Source organism: Cyanistes caeruleus, chromosome 1, assembly GCF_971803275.1.
Source record: "Cyanistes caeruleus chromosome 1, bCyaCae1.hap1.1, whole genome shotgun sequence".
Lineage (NCBI taxonomy): Eukaryota > Metazoa > Chordata > Aves > Passeriformes > Paridae > Cyanistes > Cyanistes caeruleus.
Window position 1 is genome coordinate 765,585 of NC_141701.1, and position 26,518 is coordinate 792,102.

General features: G+C 48.5%; 1 protein-coding gene across 1 annotated transcript in view; it reads right to left on the reverse strand.

Moving 5' to 3' along the window:
• Positions 1 to 26,518, reverse strand: part of DGAT1 (diacylglycerol O-acyltransferase 1) — a 46,922-nt gene that overhangs the window by 13,195 nt on the left and 7,209 nt on the right. Inside the window, exons 3-12 of the mRNA XM_086875662.1 lie at positions 24,630 to 24,670; positions 22,340 to 22,425; positions 19,351 to 19,403; positions 16,184 to 16,289; positions 12,407 to 12,535; positions 12,268 to 12,333; positions 7,367 to 7,470; positions 4,102 to 4,140; positions 2,193 to 2,232; positions 1,278 to 1,322 (exon numbers count right to left, since the gene is read on the reverse strand). Of these exons, the coding sequence (XP_086731788.1) occupies positions 1,278 to 1,322; positions 2,193 to 2,232; positions 4,102 to 4,140; positions 7,367 to 7,470; positions 12,268 to 12,333; positions 12,407 to 12,535; positions 16,184 to 16,289; positions 19,351 to 19,403; positions 22,340 to 22,425; positions 24,630 to 24,670 (709 nt within the window). The remainder of the gene's footprint in view (positions 1 to 1,277; positions 1,323 to 2,192; positions 2,233 to 4,101; positions 4,141 to 7,366; positions 7,471 to 12,267; positions 12,334 to 12,406; positions 12,536 to 16,183; positions 16,290 to 19,350; positions 19,404 to 22,339; positions 22,426 to 24,629; positions 24,671 to 26,518) is intronic.

Here is a 26,518-nt window from a genome sequence, read left to right on the forward strand (position 1 = left end):
TGGGGTTTTTTGGGATTTTTTTGGAAGTTTTTTTTGGATTTTTGGGGATTTTTTTTGGATTTTTGGGGTTTTTTTGGGAGTTATTCGGGATTTTTTGGAGATTTTTTTGGGGGGTTTTTTTGGGGATTTTTTAGGGTTTTTTGGGGATTTTTGGGGATTTTTTTGGGATTTTTTGGGGGATTTTTTGGGGTTTTTTGGGATTTTTTGGGGTTTTTTTTGATTTTTTGGAGTTTTTTTGGGGTTTTTTTTGATTTTTTTGGGGATTTTTTCGGTTTTTTTTAGGATTTTTTTGGGATTTTTTTGGGGGTTTTTCGGGGATTTTTTTGGGATTTTTGGGGGGATTTTTTGGGTTTTTTGGGGAATTTTTGGGATTTTTTTGGGGATTTTTGGGGATTTTTGGAGTTTTTGGGGGGGGATTTTTGGGATTTTTTTGGGATTTTTTTGGGGATTTTTTGGGGATTTTTTGGGGGGTTTTTGGGATTTTTTGAGGATTTTTGGGGGGATTTTGGGGGGTTTTTTGGGGGGATTTTTTGGGGATTTCGGGATTTTTTTGGGATTTTTTGGGGTTTCTTGGGATTTTTTGGAAGTTTTTTTTGGATTTTTTTGGGGATTTTTTGGGGATTTTTGGGGTTTTTGGGTTTTTTTGGGGGAGGATTTGGGGATTTTGGGGTTTTGGGGTATTTTTTGGGATTTTTGGGGATTTTTTTGGGGTTTTTGTGGTTTTTATTTAATTTTTGGGGATTTTTTTGGGAGGTTTTGGGGAAGTTTTGGGGTTTTTGGGGTCTTTGGGATTTTGGGTTTTTTTGGGGATTTTGGGGTTTTTTTTTTGTTTTTTGGGGGGTTTTTTGGGTTTTTTTGGAGTGGGGGGTTGGGGTTTCTTAGGAGTTTTTGGGGTTTTTTGGGGTTTTTGTGGTTTTTGTGGGTTTTTTGGGTGGGTTTTTTGGGTTTTTTGGGGTTTTTTTTGGGTTTTTTTGTGGTTTTTTGTGGTTTTTTGGGTTTTTTGGGTGGGTTTTTTGGTTTTTTTGGGGTGTTTTTTTGGGTTTTTTGTTTTTTTGGGGGTTTTTTTTTGGTTTTTGGTGGTTTTTGGGGGTTTTTTTTGGGTGGGTTTTTTGGGTTTTTTTGGGGTTTTTTGGTTTTTTTGGGTTTTTTTTGGGGTTTTTTGGGTTTTTGTGGGGTTTTTTTTTGGTTTTTGTTGTTTTTTGGGTTTTTTGGGTGGGTTTTTTGTTTTTTTGGGGTTTTGGGGTGATTTTGGGGTGGATTTGGGGTCTTTGACTCACAGCCAGCTTCAGGAGGCGCTCGATGATCCGGGAATAATCCATGTCCTGAGGGGGGAGATTGGGGGGATTTGGGGGGATTTTGGGGATTTGGGGGGATTTTGGGGGGAATTTGGGAGGATTTGGGGAAATTTGGGGGGGTTTGGGGGGGATTTGGGGGGATTTGGGGGGATTTGGGGGGGTTTGGGGGGGATTTGGGGGAATTTGAGAGGGGATTGAAGAGGATTTGGGGGGTTTGAGGGGGAATTTGGGGACATTTGGGGGGGATTTGGGGGGATTTGGGGGAATTTTGGGGGGTTTGAGGGAAGATTTGGGGGGGATTGAAGAGGATTTGGGGGGGTGGAGGGAATTTGGGGGGATTTTGGGGTAATTTTGGGGGATTTGGGGGGTTTGAGGGGATTTGGGGGGGTTTGGGGGTACTTTGGGGTAATTTTGGGGTAATTTGGGATAACTTGGGGTAATTTGTGGTAATTTTGGGGTAATTTGTGGTAATTTTGGGGTAATTTTGGGGTAATTTTGGATAATTTTTGGGTAATTTGGGGTAATTTGGGGTAATTTGGGGTGATTTGGGGGTAATTTGGGGTAATTTGGGGTGATTTGGGGGTAATTTGGGGTAATTTTGGGGTAATTTGGGGTAATTTGGGGTAATTTGGGATAATTTTGGGGTGATTTGGGGGAATTTGGGGTAATTTGGGGGGGATTTTGGGGGAATTTGGGGTGATTTTGGGGTAATTTGGGGTAATTTGGGGTAATTTGGGGTGATTTTGGGGTGATTTGGGGTAATTTGGGGTGATTTGGGGGTAATTTGGGGTAATTTGGGTTAATTTTGGGTAATTTAGGGTGATTTTGGGTAATTTTGGGGTAATTTAGGGTGATTTTGGGTAATTTGGGGTAATTTGGGGAGGGGTCCAGACTCACCCGGAAGGGTTTCATGGAATTCTGGACGTTGGACCCATCCCTGCAAAGGGGGACAGAGTTTGAGGGGGAGGAGACCAAAAAAACCCAACCCCTCCCCCCAAACTCCCCAAAAATCCCCCCAAAAACCCCAAAAAATTCCCCCAAAAAATCCCCCCAAAAACTCCCAAAATCCCCCCAAAAACCCCCAAAATCCCCCCCAAAAATGCAAAAAAACCCCAAAAACCCCAAAAATCCCCCACAAAAAACCCAAAACCCCCCCCAAAAATAAAAACAAAAACAACCCAAAAACCCCCACAAAAGTCCCCAAAAAATCACCAAAAAATCCCCCCAAAAATCAAAAAAACCCCCCAAAAAATCCCCCCAAACCCCCCAAAAAATCCCCCCAAAAAATCCCCCAATCACATCCAAAACCTCACAAAAATCCCCCCAAAACCCCCCAAAAAACCCCCCCCAAAAAACCCCAAAACCCCCCAAAAAATCTCCCAAAAATCCCCCAAAAATCCCCAAAAATACCCCCAAAAACCCCCAAAATCCCCAAAAATCCCCCCAAAAAACCCCCCAAAAAACCAAAAAAAAAATCCCCCAAAAAATCCCCAAAAATCCCCCCAAAAACCCCTAAAATCCCCCAAAAAATCCCCCCAAAAAACCAAAAATCCCCAAAAATCCCCCCCAAAAAAATTAAAAAAAAACCCACAAAAAATCCCCCAAAATCGCCCCAAAAAACCCCAAAACCCCCCAAAAATCTCCCAAAAATCCCCCAAAAACCCCCCAAAAAATCCCCCCAAAAACCCCAAAAAAACCCCAAAAATCCCCCAAAAAACCAAAAAAAAAATCCTCCAAAAATCCCCAAAAATCCCCCCAAATCCCCCAAAAATCCCCCCAAAAAAGCCCCCAAAAAACCAAAAAAAAATCCCCCAAAATCGCCCCCAAAAATCCCCCAAAAATCCCCCCAAAAAAATCTCCCAAAAATCCCCAAATCCCCCCAAAAATCCCCCCAAAAAACCAAAAACTCCCCAAAAAATCCCCCCAAAAATGCCCCCAAAAAACCAAAAAAAAATCCCCAAAAAATCCCCAAAAATCGCCCAAAATCCCCCCCAAAAAAATCTCCCAAAAATCCCCCCAAAACCCCAAAATCCCCAAAAATCCGCCCAAAAAACCACAAAAAATGTCCCCAAAAACCCCAAAAATCCCCCCAAAAACCCCCAAAAATCCCCAAAAAAATCTCCCAAAAATCCCCCCAAAACCCCAAAAAACCCCCAAAAAATCCCCCCATAAACCCCAAAAAAACCCCAAAAAACCAAAAAAAAATCCCCAAAAAATCCCCAAAAATCGCCCAAAATCCCCCCCAAAAAAATCTTCCAAAAATCCCCCCCAAACCGCAAAAAACCCCAAAAAATCCCACCAAAAAACCCCAAAAAATGTCCCCAAAAACCCCCAAAATCCCCAAAAATCCCCCCAAAAAACCCCCTAAAAAGCCAAAAAAAAAATCCCCCAAAAATCCCCCAAAATCGCCCCAAAATCCCAAAAAAAGGCCAAAAAATCCCCCAAAAAACCAAAAAAAAATCCCCAAAAAACCCCAAAACCCCCCAAAAAAATCTCCCAAAAAAACCCCCCAAAAAACCAAAAAAAAATCCCCCAAAAAATCCCCAAAAATCCCCGAATCCCCCCAAAATCCCCCCAAAAAAGCCCCCAAAAAACCAAAAAAAAAATCCCCAAAAATCGCCCAAAAAAATCCCCCCAAAATCCCCCAAAAAACCCCAAAAATCCCCAAAAATCCCCCCAAAAAATTAAAAAAAAATCCACAAAAAATCCCCAAAAATCCCCAAATCCCCCCCAAAATCCCCCAAGCCCCCCAGGTTGGGGAGGATGAATTTGGGGGGTCCCAAAGCCCCCTCCCCCCATTTTTTACCTGCTGGATCAGCCCCACCAGCAGCTGCGTGAAGAAAAGCTGCAAGAAAATTCCGGAATTTTTAGGGAATTTTGGGGAATTTTGGGGAATTTTGGGGAATTTTGGGGTTGGTCCCAATTTTTCCCCAAAAAAATCTCATTTTTTTTTACCACAAAATCCCAATTTCTCCCCAAAAAATCCCATTTTTTCCCCAAAAAATCCCATTTTTTTCCCTATAAATCCCAATTTTTCCCCCCAAACCCCCCCCAAAAAAATCCCCATTTTTCCCCAAAATCCCCATTTTTTTCCCCCAAATCCCCATTTTTCCCCATTTTTCGGTACCATCTCGCAGAGGCGCCGCAGCAGGAATCGCTTCTGCCCATTTCCCTCCAAAAAACCCAAAATCTCCCCAAAAATCCCAATTTTTCCCCAAAAAAATCCCATTTTTCCCCAAAAAATCCCAATTTCTGCCAAAAAATCCCATTTTTCCCCAAAAAATCCCATTTTTCCCCCAAAATCCCATTTTTTCCCCCAAAATCCCCCCAAAATTCTCATTTTTTCCCCAAAAAATCCCAATTTCTGCCCAAAAAATCCCATTTTTTCCCCAAAAAATCCCATTTTTTTCCCTATAAATCCCAATTTTTCCCCCAAACCCCCCCCAAAAAAATCCCCATTTTTTCCCCAGACCCCATTTTTCCCCCAAAATCCCCATTTTTTCCCCAAAATCCCCATTTTTTCCCCCATTTTTCGGTACCATCTCGCAGAGGCGCCGCAGCAGGAATCGCTTCTGCCCATTTCCCCCAAAAAACCCAAAAATCTCCCCAAAAATCCCAATTTCTGCCCAAAATCTCCCCAAAAATCCCAATTTCCCCCAAAATCTCCCCAAAAATCCCAATTTCTGCCCAAAATCTCCCCAAAAATCCCAATTTCCCCCAAAATCTCCCCAAAAATCCCAATTTCTGCCCAAAAAAATCCCAATTTCTGCCCAAAAAATCCCATTTTTTTTCCAAAAATCCCCATTTTTTCCCCAAAATCCCAATTTTTTCCCCAAAATCCCAATTTTTCCCCAAGATCCCCCCAAAATTCTCAATTCTTCCCCAAAAAAATCCCAATTTCTGCCCAAAAAAATCCAATTTCTGCCCAAAAAACCCCATTTTTTCCCCAAAATCCCCCCAAAATTCTCAATTCTTCCCCAAAAAATCCCAATTTCCCTCCAAAAAATCCCATTTTTTCCCCAAAAAATCCCATTTTTTTCCCTATAAATCCCAATTTTTCCCCATAACCCCCCCCAAAAAAACTCCCAATTTTTTCCCCAAAATCCCCATTTTTCCCCAAAATCCCCATTTTTTCCCAAAATCCCCATTTTTTCCCCAAATCCCCATTTTTTCCCAAAATCCCCATTTTTTCCCCATTTTTCCCCGGTACCATCTCGCAGAGGCGCCGCAGCAGGAATCGCTTCTGCCCATTTCCCTCCAAAAAACCCAAAAATCTCCCCAAAAATCCCAATTTCCCCCAAAATCACCCCAAAAATCTCAATTTCCCCCAAAATTCCCCCAAAATTCCCAATTTTTCCCCAAAAAATCCCATTTTCTGCCCAAAAAATCCCTTTTTCCCCAAAAAATCCCATTTTTTCCCCAAAACCCCCCCCAAAAAATCCCAATTTCCCCTTAAAAAATCCCATTTTTCCCCAAAAAATCCCATTTTTTTCCCTATAAATCCCAATTTCTGCTAAAAAAATCCCATTTTTTCCCAAAAAATCCCAATTTCTCCCCAAAAAATCCCATTTTTTCCCCAAAAAAATCCCATTTTTCCCAAAAAATCCCATTTTTTCCCCAAAATCTCCCCAAAATTCTCAATTCTTCCCAAAAAAATCCCAATTTCTCCCCAAAAAAATCCAATTTCTGCCCAAAAAATCCCATTTTTTCCCCAAAAAATCCCATTTTTTTTCCAAAAAATCCCAATTTCCCCCAAAAAATCCCAATTTCTGCCCAAAAAATCCCATTTTTTCCCCAAAAAATCCCATTTTTTTCCCTATAAATCCCAATTTTTCCCCCAAACCCCCCCCAAAAAAATCCCAATTTTTTACCCATACCCCATTTTTCCCCAAAATCCCCATTTTTCCCCAAAATCCTCATTTTTTCCCCCATTTTTCCCCGGTACCATCTCGCAGAGGCGCCGCAGCAGGAATCGCTTCTGCCCATTTCCCTCCAAAAAACCCAAAACTCTCCCCAAAAATCCCAATTCCCCAAAAAAATCCCATTTTTTCCCCAAAATCTCCCCAAAATTCTCAATTTTTCCCCAAAAAATCCCAATTTCTCCCCAAAAAAATCCAATTTCTGCCCAAAAAATCCCATTTTTTTCCCTATAAATCCCAATTTTTCCCCAAAAAAATCCCAATTTCTGCCCAAAAATCCCAATTTTTCCCCCAAACCCCCCCCCAAAAAATCCCAATTTTTTCCCCAGACCCCATTGTTTCCCCAAAATCCCCATTTTTCCCCAAAATCCTCATTTTTTCCCCCATTTTTCGGTACCATCTCGCAGAGGCGCCGCAGCAGGAATCGCTTCTGCCCATTTCCCTCCAAAAAACCCAAAACTCTCCCCAAAAATCCCAATTCCCCAAAAAAATCCCAATTTTTCCCCAAAATCTCCCCAAAATTCTCAATTTTTCCCCAAAAAATCCCAATTTCTCCCCAAAAAAATCCAATTTCTGCCCAAAAAATCCCATTTTTTTCCCTATAAATCCCAATTTTTCCCCAAAAAAATCCCAATTTCTGCCCAAAAATCCCAATTTTTCCCCCAAACCCCCCCCCAAAAAATCCCAATTTTTTCCCCAGACCCCATTGTTTCCCCAAAATCCCCATTTTTTCCCAAAATCCCCATTTTTTCCCCCATTTTCCGGTACCATCTCGCAGAGGCGCCGCAGCAGGAATCGCTTCTGCCCATTTCCCTCCAAAAAACCCAAAAATCTCCCCCAAAATCCCAATTTCTGCCCAAAAATCCCATTTTTTCCCCAAAAAATCCCATTTTTTTTCCAAAAAATCCCAATTTCCCCCAAATAATCCCAATTTCTCCCCAAAAAAATCCAATTTCTGCCCAAAAAATCCCATTTTTTCCCCAAAAAAATCCCAATTTCCCTCCAAAAAATCCCATTTTTTCCCCAAAAAATCCCATTTTTTTCCCTATAAATCCCAATTTTTCCCCCAAACCCCCCCCAAAAAAATCCCCATTTTTTCCCCAGACCCCATTTTTTCCCAAAATCCCCATTTTTTCCCCCATTTTCCGGTACCATCTCGCAGAGGCGCCGCAGCAGGAATCGCTTCCGCAGGCGGGGGGAGCGCGGGAAGTTCAGCTCGTAGCAAAGGGTGGGGGCCAGCAGGAAATAGTACAGGTCTGGGGGGATTTGGGGGAGTTTGGGGGGGATTTGGGGGGTCTTGGGGGGATTTGGGGGGGTTTGAGGGGGTTTTGGGGGGATTTTGGGGGGGATTTGGGGGGAAATTAAGGCAGGAATTTGGGGTCTTGGGGGGATTTGGGGGGACTTGGGGGGATTTGGGGGGAGTTGGGGGGATTTTGGGGGGATTTTAGGGGGGATTTGAGGGGAAATTAAGGCAGGAATTTGGGGTCTTGGGGGGGATTTGGGGGGGATTTGGGGGGATTTGAGGGGGGATTTGGGGGGGAGTTTGGGGGGATTTGGGGGGTTTGGGGGGTCTTGGGGGGATTTGGGGGATTTGGGGGGATTTGGGGGGATTTGGGGGGATTTGAGGGGGGATTTGGGGGGGAGTTTGGGGGGATTTTGGGGGGATTGGGGGGGGTTTGGGGGGATTTGGGGGGATTTTGGGGGGATTTGGGGGGGATTTGCGGGGATTTTGGGAAATTTTGGGGGGATTTGAGGGGATTTGGGGGGATTTTAGGGGGGATTTGGGGGGGATTTGGGGGGAAATTAAGGCAGGAATTTGGGGTCTTGGGGGGGATTTTGGGGGGATTTGAGGGGGGATTTGGGGGGGATTTGGGGGATTTGAGGGGGGACTTCGGGGGATTTGGGGGGTCTTGGGGGGATTTGAGGGGTCTTGGGGGGATTTGGGGGGATTTGAGGGGTCTTGGGGGGATTTGAGGGGTCTTGGGGGGAATTTGGGGGGATTTGGGGGGGATTTGGGGGGAAATTAAGGCAGGAATTTGGGGTCTTGGGGGGGATTTGGGGGATTTTGGGGGAATTTGGGGGGATTTGGGGGGATTTGGGGGGATTTGGGGGGTCTTGAGGGGATTTGGGGGGGATTTGGGGGGGATTTTGGGGGGATTTTGGGGATATTTGGGGGGTCTTGGGGGGATTTGGGGGGATTTTGGGGGGATTTTGGGGAGTTTGGGGGAATTTGGGGGGAGTTGGGGGGGATTTTGGGGGGATTTTGGGGGGTTTTGGGGGGGATTTGGGGGGATTGGGGGGATTTGGGGGAATTTTGGGGGATTTGGGGGGTTTTGGGGGGGATTTGGGGGGATTGGGGGGATTTGGGGGAATTTTGGGGGGTTTTGGGGGGATTTGGGGGGGATTTGGGGGGATTGGGGGGATTTGGGGGAATTTGGGGGGATTTTGGGGGGATTTGAGGGGTCTTGGGGGGATTTGGGGGGATTTGGGGGTTCTTGGGGGGATTTGAGGGGTCTTGGGGGGATTTGGGGGGGATTTGGGGGGAAATTAAGGCAGGAATTTGGGGTCTTGGGGGGGATTTGGGGGGGATTTGGGGGAATTTGGGGGAATTTGGGGGAATTTGGGGGGATTTGGGGGGATTTGGGGGGATTTGGGGGGATTTTGGGGATGATTTTGGGGGGATTTAAGGGAAATTTGGGCTTTTGGTGCTGATTTTGGGGGGGATTTGGGATTTTGGGGGGATTTTGAGATTTAGGGGGGATTTATCGGATTTTTTCAGAGGGGAGGACACTCAGGGGGGGTCCCAAGCCCCCCCAGACTCCCCCAAGAGCCCCCAAACCCCCCCAGACCCCCCCAAACCCCCCCAAAACCCCCCCAAACCCCACTCACTGCGGTAGCTCAGGTTCTTGGGGCTGATTTTGGGGGGATTTTGGGGAATTTGGGGGGGATTTGGGGGGGATTTTGGGGGGGATTTGAGGGGAATTTGGAGGGATTTTGGGGGGATTTTGGGGGATATTTGGGGGGGATTTTGGGGGAATTTGGGGGGATTTTGGGGGGGATTTGAGGGGAATTTGGGGGGGATTTTGGGGGGATTTTGGGGGGATTTGAGGGGATTTTAGGGAGATTTGGGGGGGATTTTGGGGAAATTTGGGCAAATTCGGGGGGAATTCAGGGGAAATTTGGGCTTTTGGTGCTGATTTTGGGGCAGATTTTGGGGGGATTTCGAGATTTAGGGGGGATTTAGTGGATTTTGGCAGAGGGGAGAACACTCAGGGGGGGTCCCAAACCCCCGCAAGCCCCCCCAAGACCCCCCAAGACCCCAAAAACCCCCCAAGACCCCCAAAACCCCCCCATTGCCCACTCACTGCGGTAGCTGAGGTTCTTGGGGCTGATTTTGGGGGGATTTGGGGATGATTTTGGGGGGATTTAAGGGAAATTTGGGCTTTTGGGGCTGATTTTTGGGGGATTTTGGGGGGGATTTGGGATTTTGGGGGGATTTTGGGGGAATTCAGGTTTTTGGGGCTGATTTTGGGGGAATTTAGGGGACATTTGAGCAGATTTTGGGGGGATTTTGAGATTTAGCGGGCATTTAGTGGACTTTGGCAGAGAGGAGGACACTCAGGGGGGGTCCCAAACCCCCCCAAACCCCCCCCAAACCCCCCCAAACCCCCCCCCAGACCCCCCAAACCCCACTCAGTGCAGTAGCTCAGGTTCTTGGGGCTGATTTTGGGGGGATTTTAGGGAGATTTGGGGGGATTTGGGGGGATTTGGGGGGATTTGGGGGGGATTTGGGGGGATTTAAGGGAAATTTGGGCTTTTGGGGCTGATTTTGGGGGGGGATTTGTGGGAATTTCAGGATTTTGAGGGGGTTTAGTGGATTTTTTCAGAGGGGAGAACACTCAGGGGGGGTCCCAAGCCCCCCCAAACCCCCCCAAGACCCCCCCAAACCCCACTCACTGCGGTAGCTCAGGTTCTTGGGGGGATTTTGGGGGGATTTTGGGGAAATTTGGGCAAATTCGGGGGGAATTCAGGGGAAATTTGGGCTTTTGGGGCTGATTTTGGGGCTGATTTTGGGGGGATATGAGGGGATTTGGGGGGGATTTGGGGGGGATTTTGAGGGGATTTTGGGGGATTTGGGGGGATTTTGGGGGATTTGAGGGGATTTTGGGGGGATTTGGGGGGATTTGGGGGGGATTTGGGGGGATTTAAGGGAAATTTGTGCTTTTGGGGCTGATTTTGGGGAGGGATTTGTGGGAATTTCAGGATTTTGGGGGGATTTAGTGGATTTTTTCAGAGGGGAGAACACTCAGGGGGGGTCCCAAGCCCCCCCAGACTCCCCCAAGACCCCCAAAAACCCCCCCAAAAACCCCCCCAAAACCCCCCCAAAAACCCCCCCATTGCCCACTCACTGCGGCAGCTCAGGTTCTTGGGGGGATTTTGGGGGGATTTTGGGGAAATTTGGGCAAATTCGGGGGGAATTCAGGGGAAATTTGGGCTTTTGGGGCTGATTTTGGGGGGATTTGGGGGGATATGAGGGGATCTGGGGGGGATTTGGGGGGATTTTGGGGCGATTTGGGGGGGATTTTGGGGGGATTTGGGGGGATTTGGGGGGATTTTGGGGCGATTTGGGGGGGATTTTGGGGGGATTTGGGGATGATTTTTAAGGGAAATTTGGGCTTTTTGGCTGATTTTGGGGGGATTTAAGGGAAATTCAGGATTTTGGGGGGGTTTAGTGGATTTTGGCAGAGGGCAGAACACTCGGGGGGGTCCCAAGCCCCCCCAAACCCCCCCCAGACCCCCAAAAACCCCCCCAGACCCCCCCAAACCCCCCCAAAAACCCCCCCATTGCCCACTCACTGCGGCAGCTCAGGTTCTTGGGGGGATTTTGGGGGGATTTTGGGGAAATTTGGGCAAATTCGGGGGGAATTCAGGGGAAATTTGGGCTTTTGGGGCTGATTTTGGGGGGATTTGGGGGGATATGAGGGGATCTGGGGGGGATTTGGGGGGGATTTTGAGGGCATTTTGGGGGATTTGGGGGGATTTGGGGAGATTTGAGGGGATTTTGGGGGGATTTGGGGGGGATTTTGGGGGGATTTGGGGATGATTTTTAAGGGAAATTTGGGCTTTTGGGGCTGATTTTGGGGGGATTTTGAGATTTTGGGGGGGATTCAGCCGATTTTTTCAGAGGGGAGAACACTCAGGGGGGGTCCCAAGACCCCCCAAACCCCCCCCAGACCCCCAAAAACCCCCCAAGAGCCCCCCAAGACCCCCAAAAACGCCCCCATTGCCCACTCACTGCGGTAGCTGAGGTTCTTGGGGCTGATTTTGGGGGGATTTGGGGATGATTTTGGGGGGATTTAAGGGAAATTTGGGCTTTTGGGGCTGATTTTTGGGGGATTTTGGGGGGGATTTGGGATTTTGGGGGGATTTTGGGGGAATTCAGGTTTTTGGGGCTGATTTTGGGGGAATTTAGGGGAAATTTGAGCAGATTTTGGGGGGATTTTGAGATTTAGGGGGCATTTAGTGGATTTTGGCAGAGGGGAGAACACTCAGGGGGGGTCCCAAGCCCCCCCAGACCCCCCCAAGACCCCCAAAACCCCCCCAAAAACGCCCCCATTGCCCACTCACTGCGGTAGCTCAGGTTCTTGGGGCTGATTTTGGGGGGATTTTGGGGAAATTTGGGCAAATTCGGGGGGAATTCAGGGGAAATTTGGGCTTTTGGGGCTGATTTTGGGGGGATTTGGGGGGATATGAGGGGATTTGGGGGGGATTTGGGGGGATTTGGGGGATTTTGGGGGAATTTGGGGGGATTTGGGGGGATTTGGGGGGATTTTGGGGGGGATTTGGGGGGATTTGGGGAGATTTGGGGATGATTTTGGGCTTTTGGGGCTGATTTTGGGGGGGATTTGTGGGAATTTCAGGATTTTGAGGGGGATTTAGTGGATTTTTTCAGAGGGGAGAACACTCAGGGGGGGTCCCAAGCCCCCCCAAACCCCCCCAAGACCCCCAAGAGCCCCCCCAGACCCCCAAAAACCCCCCCACTGCCCACTCACTGCGGTAGCTGAGGTTCTCGGGGTATCTGAGCTCTCCCCTGGCCACCTCCCCGTTGGCCCTGCGGGCTGGGGACACCCCCGTGAGCCCCCAAATTGAGTCGGGGGTCCCCCCCCGGGCCTCGCAGAGCCCCCCCGGTACCTTCAGCGCCCCCCGGGGCGGGTTTTGGGGGGGCTCTGGGGCGCTCCCGGCACCATTTGTTGACGTCGTGGAAGGAGAAGAGCTTGAGGAAGAGCACGGTGTGGATGGCCAGGGCGAAGGCGGCGCCCACTGCGGGGATTGGGGACACGGGGGTCACAGGGGGGTTTGGGGGGTCGGGGGGAGTTTGGGGGGTCACAGGGGGGACACGGAGGTCAGAGAGGGGGTTTGGGGGGTCACAAGGGGGGTTTGGGGGGTCACAGGGGGGTCAGAGAGGGATTTTGGGGGGTCACAGGGGGGTCACAGGGGGGCCAGGGGGGGTTTGGGGGGTCACAGGGGGATTTGGGGGGTGAGGGGGGGGTCACACGGGGGTCACAGGGGGTCACAGGGGGGTCACAGGGGGTTTGGGGGGTCACGGGGGGGTCACAGGGGGGTCAGGGGGGGTTTTGGGGGGTCACAGGGGGGTCACAGGGGGGTCACAGGGGGGGTCACAGGGGGTTTGGGGGGTCACAGGGGGGTTTTGGGGGGTCACAGGGGGGTCACAGGGGGGTCACAGGGGGGTTTGGGGGGTCACAGGGGGTTTTGGGGGGTCACAGAGGGGTCACAGGGGGGTCACAGGGGGGTCAGAGAGGGATTTTGGGGGGTCACAGGGGGGTTTGGGGGTCACAGGGGGTCACAGGGGGGTCACAGGGGGGTCACGGGGGGTTTGGGGGGTCACAGGGGGTCACAGGGGGGTTTTGGGGGGTCACAGGGGGGTCACAGGGGGTCACAGGGGGGTTTTGGGGGGTCACAGGGGGGTTTTGGGGGGTCACAGGGGGGTCACAGGGGGTCACAGGGGGGTCACAGGGGGATTTGGGGGTCACAGGGGGGTCACGGGGATTTGGGGGTCACAGGGGGGTCACAGAGGGGTCACAGGGGGGTCACAGGGGGGGTTTTTGGGGGGTCACAGGGGGGTCACAGGGGGGTCACAGGGGGGTCACAGGGGGTCACAGGGGTGTTTGGGGGGTCACAGGGGGGTCACAGGGGGATTTTGGGGGGTCACAGGGGGATTTGGGGGTCACAGGGGGTTTTGGGGGTCACAGAAGGATTTTGGGGGGTCTGAACATGAATTTGGGAGGTCGGGGGGGGTTTGGGGGGTCACAGGGGGTTCTGGGGGGTCACAGGGGGTTCTGGGGGGTCACAGGGGGGTCACAGAAGGATTTTGGGGGGTCACAGGGGGGTCACAGGGGGTTTTGGGGGGTCACAGGGGGGTCACAGGGGGGTCACAGAAGGATTTTGAGGGGTCACAGGGGGATTTTGGGGGGTCACAGGGGGTTTGGGGGTCAGGGGGGTCACAGGGGGGTCACAGGGGGGTCAGGGGGGTCACAGGGGGGTCACAGGGGGGTCACAGAAGGATTTTGGGGGGTCACAGGGGGTTTGGGGGTCAGGGGGGTCACAGGGGGGTCACAGGGGGGTTTGGGGGGTCACAGGGGGGTCACAGGGGGGTCAGGGGGGTCACAGGGGGGTCACAGGGGGATTTTGGGGGGTCAGGGGGGGATTTTGGGGGGTCACAGGGGGGTTTGGGGGGGTCACAGGGGGGTCACAGGGGGGTCAGGGGGGGTTTGGGGGGACAGGGGGGGTCACAGGGGATTTTGGGGGGTCACAGGGGGGTCAGAGAGGGATTTTGGGGGGTCACAGGGGGGTCACAGGGAGGTCACAGGGGGGTCACAGGGGGTCACAGGGGGGTTTTGGGGGGTCACAGGGGGGTTTGGGGGGTCAGGGGGGGTTTTGGGGGGGTCAGGGGGGGTTTTGGGGGGTCACAGAAGGATTTTGGGGGGTCACAGGGGGGTCACAGGGGGTCACAGGGGGGGTCACAGGGGGGTCACAGGGGGGTCACAGGGGGATTTGGGGGTCACAGGGGGGTCACAGGGGGGTCACAGGGGGGTCGGAAGGGATTTTGGGGGGGTCAGAGAGGGATTTTGGGGGGTCACAGGGGGGTCACAGGGGGGACACAGGGGGTTTTGGGGGGTCACAGGGGGATTTTGGGGGGTCACAGGGGGGTCACAGGGGGTTTTGGGGGGTCAGGGGGGGGTTTTGGGGGCCAGGGGGGGTTTGGGGGGTCACAGGGGGATTTTGGGGGGTCACAGGGGGGTCACAAGGGGATCTTGGGGGGTCTGAACCCAAATTTGGGAGGTCGGGGGGGGTTTGGGGGGTCACAGGGGGTTTGGGGGGTCACAGGGGGGTCACAGGGGGCTCAGGGGGGGTTTGGGGGGTCAGAGAGGGATTTTGGGGGTCCAGAGGCGGATTTTGGGGGCCCAGAGGGGTTTTTGGGGGTCCAGAGGCGGATTTTGGGGGTCCAGAGCTGGATTTTGGGGGTCCAGAGGTGGATTTTGGGGGTCAAGAGGAGTTTTCTGGTGTTTTTGGAGGTCCCAGGCGGTGTTTTTGGGTGTCCAGAGCTGGATTTTGGGGGTCCCAGGCGGTGTTTTTGGGGGTTCAGAGGGGTTTTTTGGGGTTTTTGGAGGTCCCAGGCGGTGTTTTTGGGGGTCCAGAGGGGTTTTTGGGGGTGCAGAGGCGGATTTTGGGGGTCCCAGGCGGTGTTTTTGGGGGTGCAGAGGCAGATTTTGGGGGTCCCAGGCGGTGTTTTTGGGTGTCCAGAGGGGTTTTTGGGGTTTTTGGGGGTGCAGAGGCAGATTTTGGGGGTCCCAGGCGGTGTTTTTGGGGGTCCCGATGGGTTTTCTGGTGTTTTTGGGGGTCCCAGGCGGTGTTTTTGGGTGTCCAGAGGGGTTTTTGGGGGTGCAGAGGCAGATTTTGGGGGTTCAGAGGGGTTTTTGGGGGTCCCGAGCTGGATTTTGGGGGTCCCAGGCGGTGTTTTTGGGGGTCCAGAGGGGTTTTTTGGTGTTTTTGGGGGTTCAGAGGGGTTTTTGGGGGTGCAGAGCTGGATTTTGGGGGTCCCAGGCGGTGTTTTTGGGGGTCCAGAAGGGTTTTTTGGTGTTTTTGGGGGTTCAGAGAGGTTTTTGGGGGTGCAGGGGCGGATTTTGGGGGTCCCAGGCGGTGTTTTTGGGGGTGCAGAGGCGGATTTTGGGGGTCCCAGGCGGTGTTTTTGGGGGTCCAGAGCTGGATTTTGGGGGTCCCAGGCGGTGTTTTTGGGTGTCCAGAAGGGGTTTTTGGTGTTTTTGGGGGTCCCAGGCGGTGTTTTTGGGGGTGCAGAGGGGTTTTTGGGGGTCCCGAGCTGGATTTTGGGGGTCCCAGGCGGTGTTTTTGGGGGTGCAGAGGCAGATTTTGGGGGTCCCAGGCGGTGTTTTTGGGGGTCCCGAGCTGGATTTTGGGGGTCCCAGGCGGTGTTTTTGGGGGTCCAGAGAGGGATTTTGGTGTTTTTGGGGGTCCCAGGCGGTGTTTTTGGGGGTCCCAGGCGGTGTTTTTGGGGGTCCAGATGGGTTTTCTGGTGTTTTTGGGGGTCCCAGGCGGTGTTTTTGGGGGTCCAGAGGGGTTTTTGGGGGTCCAGAGGGGTTTTTGGGGGTCCCAGGCGGTGTTTTTGGGGGTCCAGAGGGGTTTTCTGGGGTTTTTGGGGGTGCAGAGGCGGATTTGGGGGTCCCAGGCGGTGTTTTTGGGGGTCCAGAGAGGGATTTTGGTGTTTTTGGGGGTCCCAGGCGGTGTTTTTGGGGGTCCCAGGCGGTGTTTTTGGGGGTCCAGAGGGGTTTTTTGGTGTTTTTGGGGGTCCCAGGCGGTGTTTTTGGGGGTCCAGAGGGGTTTTCTGGGGTTTTTGGGGGTCCCAGGCGGTGTTTTTGGGGTCGGGGGGCTCACCCGGGGTGACGGAGGGCAGCAGCAGCACCACGGCCGCGGGGAAGCAGAGGATGCTGAGCAGGTTCAGCGCGTGCAGCGCCGACCCCGCAGCCTCCGACAGCGAGCCCTGGGGAGCGGGGAACACACACCAAAATCACACAGAATCAGAGCAAAATCAACAAAATCACACAAAATCAGAACAAAAATAAACAAAATCACACAAAATCAGCACAAAAATCAACAAAATCACACAGAATCAGCACAAAAATAAACAAAATCACACAGAATCAGAACAAAATCAACAAAATCTACCCAAAAATCAACAAAATCTGACAAAATCAGAACAAAAATCAACAAAATCACACAGAATCAGAACAAAAATAAACAAAATCACACAAAATCAGCACAAAAATCAACAAAATCTGACAAAATCAGACCAGAAATCAACAAAATCTGACAGAATCAGACCAAAAATCAACAAAATCTGACAGAATCAGACCAAAAATCAACAAAATCTGACAGAATCAGAACAAAAATCAACAAAATCTGACAAAATCAGAACAAAATCAACAGAATCTACCCAAAAATCAACAAAATCTGACAAAATCAGCACAAAAATCAACAAAATCTGACAAAATCAGACAAAAAATCAACAAAATCTGACAGAATCAGACCAAAAATCAACAAAATCTGACAAAATCAGAACAAAAATAAACACAATCTACCCAAAAATCAACAAAATCTGACAAAATCAGAACAAAAATAACCAAAATCACACAAAATCAGAACAAAATCAACAAAATCTACCCAAAAATCAACAAAATCTGACAGAATCAGCCCAAAAATCAACAAAATCTGACAAAATCAGAACAAAATCAACAAAATCTACCCAAAAATCAACAAAATCTGACAAAATCAGCACAAAAATCACCGAAACCACACAGAATCAGACCAAAAATCAACAAAATCAGCCAAAATCAGAACAAAAATAAACAAAATCTACCCAAAAATCAACAAAATCTGACAGAATCAGACCAAAATCAAACTGAAATCACACCGAAATCACACAAAATCAGCCCAAAAATCAACATCTACCAAAAATAACCAAAACCAGACAAAATCAGCCCAAAATCAAACTGAAATCACACTGAAACCACACAAAATCAGACCAAAAATCACCGAAGCCACACAGAATTAAACTGAAACCACTCCGAAATCAGCCAAAATCAGACCAAAAATCAACAAAATCTGACAAAATCAGACCAAAAATCAACAAAATCTACCCAAAAATCAAAAAAAATCTGACAAAATCAGACCAAAAATCAACAAAATCTGACAAAATCAGACCAAAAATCAACAAAATCTGACAGAATCAGACCAAAATCAAACTGAAATCACACCCAAACCACACAGAATCAGCCCAAAAATCACCAAAATCAGCCAAAATCAACCCAAAAATAACCGAAATCAGCCAAAATTCACCCAAAATCACTGAAATCACCCAAAATCAAACTGAAATCACCCCGAAATCAGCCAAAATCATCCAAAAAATAACCAAAATCAGCCAAAATCAGCCCAAAAATTACCAAAATCAGCCCAAAAATCACCAAAATCAGCCAAAATCAGCCAAAATCAACCCAAAAACAACTGAAATCACCCAGGAATCAGCCAAAAATACCCCAAAATGCCCAAAATCAGCCAAAATTGACCCAAAATGTACTGAAATCACCCAAAAATCACCAAAACCAGCCCAAAATCAGCCCAAATCAAGCTGTAATCACACCAAATCACCAAAATCACCAAAATCAACCCAAAAATCCCTGAAATCACCCAGGAATCAGCTCAAAATACCAAAAAATATCCAAAATCACCCAAAATCAGCCCCAAATCACCAAAAATATCCCCCAAAATCCCAATTTCTGCCCAAAACCCCCGATTTCTGCCCAAAAAATCCCCAGAATTCCCAACTTTTCTCCAAAAAATCCCAATTTTCCCAAAATATCCCAATTTCTGCCCAAAAAAAATCCCCAAAAATCCCAATTTTTCCTCCCAAAATCCCAATTTCTGCCCAAAAGAATCCCCCAAAAATAATAAATTCCCCCCCCAAAAATCCCGTTATTTCTCCAAAAATCCCAATTTTTCCCCAAAAATCCCAGTTTTTCCCAAAAAAATCCCCAAAAATCCCATTTTTCTCCAAAAATCCCAATTTCTCCCCAAAAATCCCAATTTTTCCTCCCAAAAATCCCAATTTCTGCCAAAAAAATCCCAATTTTTCCCAAAAAAATCCCCAAAAAATCCCAATTTTTCCTCCCAAAATCCCAATTTCTGCCCAAAAAAATCCCCAAAAATAATAATTTCCCCCCCCAAAATGCCCATTTTTCCCCAAAATGCCGTTTTTCCCCCCAAAATGCCCATTTTTCCCCAAAAATCCCAATTTCTGCCCAAAAAAATCCCAATTTCTGCCCAAAAAATCCCCAAAAATCCCAATTTCTGCCCAAAAAAATCCCATTTTTTCTCCAAAAAATGCCCAAAAAAATCCCAAAAATCCCAATTTTTCCCCCAAAAACCCCCCAAAATGCCCATTTTTCCCCAAAATGCCTGTTTTTCCCCAAAAATCCCAATTTTTCCCAAAAAAATCCCCAAAAATCCCAATTTCTGCCCAAAAAAATCCCATTTTTTCTCAAAAAATGCCCCAAAAAATCCTAAAAACCCCCCAAAAATCCCAATTTTTCCCCAAAAAATCCCCAAAATGCCGATTTTTCCCCCAAAATGCCCGTTTTTCCCCAAAAATCCCAATTTTTCCCCAAAAAATCCCCAAAAATCCCAATTTCTCCCCAAAAAAATCCCATTTTTTCTCCAAAAATCCCAATTTCTGCCCAAAAAATCCCCAAAAAATCCCAATTTTTCCCCAAAAAATCCCCAAAATGCCGATTTTTCCCCCAAAATGCCCGTTTTTCCCCAAAAATCCCAATTTTTCCCCAAAAAATCCCCAAAAATCCCAATTTCTCCCCAAAAAAATCCCATTTTTTCTCCAAAAAATGCCCAAAAAATCCCAAAAAAATCCCAAAAATCCCAATTTTTCCCCCAAAACATCCCCAAAATGCCCATTTTTCCCCAAAATGCCCATTTTTCCCCCAAATGCCGTTTTTGCCCAAATTCCCGTGTTTTTGCCCCGAATCCCCGCTCACCTGTGCCAGCCGCCGCTCCAGGGCCAGGCTCGCCACGGCGAAGGCGTTGGCGGCTGCCGGGGAAAAACCCGGATTTGGGGCATTTTGGGGCAAAATGGGGAAATTTGGGGATTTGGGGCAGGAATTGGGAATTTTGGGGAGAAATTGGGATTTTTTTGGGGAAAAATGGGGAATTTTGGGGGAAAAATGGGGAATTTTGGGCAGAAATTGGGATTTTTTTGGGGAAAAATGGGGATTTTTTGGGGGGATTTTTTGGGCAGAAATTGGGATTTTTGGGCAGAAATTGGGATTTTTTGGGGATTTTTTGGGCAGAAATGGGGAATTTTGGGAGAAATTGGGATTTTTTGGGGGGGAAATTGGGATTTTTTGGGGAGAAAATGGGAATTTTGAGGGAGAAATTGGGAATTTTAGGGAGAAATTGGGATTTTTTTGGGAAAAATTGGGAATTTTGAGGGAGAAATTGGGATTTTTTGGGCAGAAATTGGTATTTTTTGGGGAGAAATGGGGAATTTGGGGCAGAAATTGGGATTTTTTTGGGGGGGGAAATTGGGGTTTTTTTGGAAAAAAAATGGGATTTTTTTCAGGAGAAATTGGGAATTTTGGGGGAAAAATTGGGAATTTTTGGAGGGATTTTTTGGGGGGAAATTGGGATTTTTTTAGGCAGACTCTGGGATTTTTTGGGGGAAAATTTGGATATTTTTGGGAAAAATTGGGATTTTTTGGGGCGAAATTGGGATTTTTGGGGGAGAAGTTGGGATTTTTTGGGCAGAAATTGGGAATTTTTGAGGAGAAATTGGGATTTTTTAAAGGAAAAAATTGGGATTTTTAGGGGAAAAATTGGGATTTTTGGGCAGAAATTGGGATTTTTTGGAAAAAAAATGGGATTTTTTTCAGGAGAAATTGGGAATTTTGAGGAGAAATTGGGATTTTTTGGGGATTTTTTGGGGGAAATTGGGATTTTTGGGGAGATATTGGGAATTTTTTGGGGGGGAAATTGGGGTTTTTTTGGAAAAAAAATGGAATTTTTTTTCAGGAGAAATTGGGAATTTTTGGGGAAAAATTGGGAATTTTTGGAGGGATTTTTTGGGGAGAAATTGGGATTTTTTTAGGCAGACTCTGGGATTTTTTGGGGGGAACTTTGGATATTTTTGGGAAAAATTGGGATTTTTTTTGGGAAAAATTGGGAATTTAGAGGAGAAATTGGGATTTTTTTGGGAGAAATTGGGAATTTTTAGGGGTGATTTTGGGAATTTTTGAGGAGAAATTGGGATTTTTTAAAGGAAAAAATTGGGATTTTTAGGGGAAAAATTTGGATTTTTGGGGAGAAATTGGGATTTTTTTCAGGAGAAATTGGGATTTTTTGGGGGGAAATTGAGATTTTTGGGGGGCTTTTTTGGGGAGAAATTGGGATTTTTTGGGGAAAAATTGGGAATTTTGAGGAGAAATTGGGATTTTTGGGGGGATTTTTTGGGGGAAATTTGGATTTTTGGGAAGAAATTGAGATTTTTTTGGAGAGAAATTGGGATTTTTTTGGGGATTTTTTGGAGAGAAATTGGGATTTTTTGGGGGATTTTTTGGAGAGAAATTAGGATTTTTTGGGGGGAAATTGGGATTTTTTGGGAAAAAAATGGTATTTTTTTCAGGAGAAATTGGGAATTTTGGGCAGAAATTGGGATTTTTTGGGGATTTTTTGGGGCGAAATTGGGAATTTTTGGGGAGAAATTTGGGAAGAAATTGGGAATTTTGGGCAGAAATTGAGATTTTTTGGGGAGAAATTGGGAATTTTGGGGAGAAATTGGGATTTTTGGGGGATTTTTTGGGGAGAAATTGGGAATTTTGAGGAGAAATTTGGGATTTTTGGGGAGAAATTGGGAATTTTTGGGGGGATTTTGGGCAGAAATTGGGATTTTTGGGGGGATTTTTTGGGGGAAATTGGGATTTTTTGGGCAGAAATTGGGATTTTTGGGGAGAAATTGGGATTTTTGGGGAGAAATTGGGATTTTTTTGGGAAAAATTGGGATTTTTGGGGAGAAATTGGGATTTTTTGGGGAGAAATTGGGAATTTTGAGGGAGAAATTGGGATTTTTTTGGGGAAATTGGGATTTTTGAGGGAGAAATTGGGATTTTTTGGGGGAAATTGGGATTTTTCTGGGATTTTTGTGGGGATTTTTTGGGCAGAATTTGTGGTATTTTTTGGGTAAAATTGGGATTTTGGGGGAATTTTTTGGGCAGGATTTGTGATATTTTGGGCAATTCTGTGATCCCGGTTTAGGGGTGCCCTGGGGGGTTTTTGGGGGGATTTTTTGGGCAGAATTTGGGATTTTTTTGGGATTTTTTGGGCAGAATTTGTGATTTTTGGGGGGATTTTTTGGGGATTTTTTTGGCAGAATTTGTTATTTTTGGGGGGATTTTTTGGGCAGAATTTGTGATTTTTTGGGGGATTTTTGGGGGATTTTTTGGCAGAATTTGTGATATTTTGGGGGTATTTTTTGGGCAGGATTTGTGATATTTTGGGTAATTCTGTGATCCCGGTTTTGGGGTCCCCAGGGGGTTTTTGGGGGGATTTTTTGGGCAGGATTTGTGATATTTTGGGGGGATTTTTTGGGGATTTTTTGGCAGAATTTGGGATTTTTGGGAGATTTTTTGGGCAGAATTTGTGATATTTTGGGTAATTCTGTGATCCCGGTTTTGGGGTGCCCAGGGGGGTTTTTGGGGGGATTTTTGGGGGTATTTTTTGGGCAGAATTTGTGATATTTTGGGTAATTCTGTGATCCCGGTTTTGGGGTGCCCAGGGGGGTTTTTGGGGGGATTTTTGGGGGTATTTTTTGGGCAGAATTTGTGATATTTTGGGCAATTCTGTGATCCCGGTTTTGGGGTGCCCAGGGGGGTTTTTGGGGGATTTTTTGGGCAGGATTTGTGATATTTTGGGTAATTCTGTGATCCCAGTTTTGGGGTCCCCAGGGGGGGTTTTTGGGGGTCCAGGACTCACCAATGACGAGGCAGGGGGCGGGCCAGCTGTAGGGGTCCTTGAGGAACAGCGAGACCACCTGGATTGGGTCCACCAGGATACCGTACCTGGGGGGGGATGGACCCCAAAATTAACCCAAAATTAACCCAAATTAACCCAAAATAACCCCTAAATTAATCCAAAATAACCCCTGGATTGGGTCCACCAGGATACCGTACCTGGGGGGGAAATGAACCCCAAAATTAACCCAAAATATCCCAAAATTAACCCAAAATAACCCCTGGATTGGGTCCACCAGGATACCGTACCTGGGGGGGGGATAGACCCCCAAAATATCCCAAAATATCCCAAAATATCCCTAAATTAACCCAAAATAACCCCTGGATTGGGTCCACCAGGATACCGTACCTGGGGGGGAAATGAACCCCAAAATTAACCCAAAATATCCCAAAATTAACCCAAATTAACCCCAAAATATCCCCTGGATTGGGTCCACCAGGATACCGTACCTGGGGGGGGGATAGACCCCCAAAATTAACCCAAATTAACCCAAAATTAACCCAAATTAACCCAAATTAACCCAAAATATCCCAAAATATCCCAAAATTAACACAAATTAACCCAAATTAACCCAAAATAACCCCTAAATTAATCCAAAATATCCCCTGGATTGGGTCCACCAGGATACCGTACCTGGGGGGGGGATAGACCCCCAAAATTAACCCAAAATATCCCAAAATATCCCAAAATATCCCAAAATAATCCCCAAAATATCCCCTGGATTGGGTCCACCAGGATACCGTACCTGGGGGGAGATGGACCCCAAAATTAACCCAAATTAACCCAAAATATCCCAAAATTAACCCAAAATATCCCCTGGATTGGGTCCACCAGGATACCGTACCTGGGGGGGGGATAGACCCCCAAAATTAACCCAAAATATCCCAAAATATCCCAAAATTAACCCAAAATATCCCAAAATTAACCCAAATTAACCCAAATTAACCCCTGGATTGGGTCCACCAGGATACCGTACCTGGGGGGAGATGGACCCCCAAAATTAACCCAAAATATCCCAAAATTAACCCAAATTAACCCAAATTAACCCAAATTAACCCAAAATAACCCCTGGATTGGGTCCACCAGGATACCGTACCTGGGGGGGAAATGAACCCCAAAATTAACCCAAATTAACCCAAATTAACCCAAAAATATCCCAAAATTAACCCAAAAATAACTCAAAATTGACCCAAAAAATAACCAAAAATAGCCTAAAATTAACCAAAAAATATCCAGAAAATAACCCAAAATTAACCCAAAAAATAACCAAAAATAGCCCAAAATTAACCCAAAAATAACTCAAAATTAACCCAAAAATATCCCAAAATTAACCCAAAATATCCCAAAATTAACCCAAAATTAACCCAAAATTAACCCAAATTTAACCCAAAAATAGCTCAAAATTAACCCAAAAATATCCCAAAATTAACCCAAAATATCCGAAATTTAACCCAAAGTAACCCAAATTTAACCCAAAAATATCCCAACATTTACCCTGGGACAACCCCCAAAATATCCCAAAATTAACCCAAAAATGACCCAAAATCAACCCAAAAATAACCCAAAATAATCCAAAATTAACCCAAAATAACCCAAAATTAACCCAACATTAACCCAAATGTAACCCAAATGTAACCCAAAAAATAACCCTGGGACAACCCCCAAAATATCCCAAAATTAACCCAAAATTAACCCAAAATTAACCCAAAAACAATGCAAAAATAACCCAAAATTAACCCAAAATAACCCAAAAACAATGCAAAAATAACCCAAAATCAACCCAAAAATATCCCAAAATCAACCCAAAAATAACCCAAAAATAACCCAAAATTAACCCAAAATTAACCCAAAATAATCCAAAATTAACCCAAAATAACCCAAATGTAACCCAAAATGTCCCAAAAATATCCCAAAACAGCCCCTGGGACACCTCTGTCCCTGTGTTGGTGACAGTGCCACCACCCACCGGGGGACAGTGCCACCCTCCTGGGGACAGTGCCACCCTCCCTTGGGGACAGTGCCACCCCCCTGGGGACAGTGCCACCCCCCTGTCCCTGTGTTGGTGACAGTGCCACCCTCCCTTGGGGACAGTGCCACGCCCCCCTTAGGGACAGTGCCACCCTCCCTTGGGGACAGTGCCTCCCCCCTGGGGACAGTGCCACCCTCCCTTGGGGACAGTGCCACCCCCCCGGGGACAGTGCCACCCTCCCTTGGGGACAGTGCCACCCTGTCCCTGTCCCTGTCCCCTCACTTGATGAGGTTCTCCAGGAAGAGCCGCGCGTTGCTCAGCACCTGCAGGGGACACAGGGGACAGCAAAGTGACACAGGGGACACACAGGGGACACACAGGGGACACACAGGGGACACAGGGGACACACAGGGGACAGCAAAGTGACACAGGTGTGACACTCAGGGGACACACAGGGGACAGCAAGGTGACACAGGGGACACAGGTGTGACACACAGGGGACACAGGGGACAGCAAAGTGACACAGGGGACACACAGGGGACAGCAAAGTGACACAGGGGACAGCAAAGTGACACAGGGGACACAGGTGTGACACACAGGGGACACACAGGGGACACACAGGGGACACACAGGGGACAGCAAAGTGACACAGGTGTGACACACAGGGGACACACAGGGGACAGCAAAGTGACACAGGGGACACAGGTGTGACACACAGGGGACACAGGTGTGACACACAGGGGACACACAGGGGACACCAAGATGACACACAGGAGTCACAGGTGACACACAGGGGACACACAGGGGGCACCCAGGTGACACTAGGGGGACACAGATGACACACAGGGGACACCCAGGAGACACACAGGTGACACAGGTGACAGCCAGGTGACACTGAGGTGACACAGAGGTGACACCGTGGGGACAGGGACCCCCCCCCCCAGCCCTTTGGGGACCCCCCTGGTGCCACCCCAGCTCGGTGCCACCACCCCCGGGGCTGTTGTGTCACCGGGGTGGTGACACCGAGGGATGGTGACACCGAGGGGTGGTGACACTGAGGGATGGTGACACTGAGGGATGGTGACACCGAGGGATGGTGACACTGAGGGATGGTGACACTGAGGGGTGGTGACACCGAGGGATGGTGACACCGAGGAGTGGTGACACCAAGGGGTGGTGACACTGAGGGATGGTGACACTGAGGGATGGTGACACTGAGGGGTGGTGGCACCGAGGGGTGGTGACACCGTGGGATGGTGATACTGAGGGATGGTGACACCATGGGGTGGTGACACCAAGGGATGGTGGCACTGAGGGGTGGTGGCAGTGAAGGATGGTGACACCGAGGGATGGTGGCACCGAGGGATGGTGGCACCAAGGGATGGTGACACCGAGGGGTGGTGACACTGAAGGATGGTGACACTGAGGGATGGTGACACCATGGAGTGGTGGCAGTGAGGGATGGTGACACTGAGGGATGGTGACACTGAGGGGTGGTGACACTGAGGGATGGTGACACCGAGGGGTGGTGGCACCAAGGGATGGTGACACCATGGGGTGGTGGCAGTGAGGGATGGTGGCACCGAGGGGTGGTGATGCCATGGGGTGGTGGCACCTGGTGACAGGGACACCAGGGCAAGGGTCACCGCGGGGACACTGTGGGGACAGGGACCCCGGTGCCACCTCGGTGTCACTTGGGGACCCTGGTGTCACCCTGGGGTCACCCTGAGAGCCAGGAGGGCTCTGGACCCCCCTTGGGGACAGCGATGAGGTCCCCAGTGTCCCCTCAGTGCCACCCCAGTGTCCCCTCAGTGCCACCAGGGGGATTGAGGAGCTCTGGACCCCTTTTGGGGACAGCAATGGGGACACCAGTGTCACCCTGGTGTCACCCTGGGAGCTCTGGACCCCCCTTGGGGACACCAATGGGGACCCCGGTGTCACCCTGGGGGCTCTTGGGGACAGCGATGGGGACCCCAGTGCCACCCAGGTGCCACCCCGGTGTCACCAGACCCCTTCTGGGGAGCCCAATGTCCCCCTGATGTCACCCCAGTGCCACCCAGGTGCCACCCTGGTGTCACTGAGGGGACTCTGGACCCCCCTTGGGGACAGCGATGGGGACCCCGATGTCCCTCTAGTGTCACCTCAGTGTCCCCCCAGTGTCACCCCGGTGC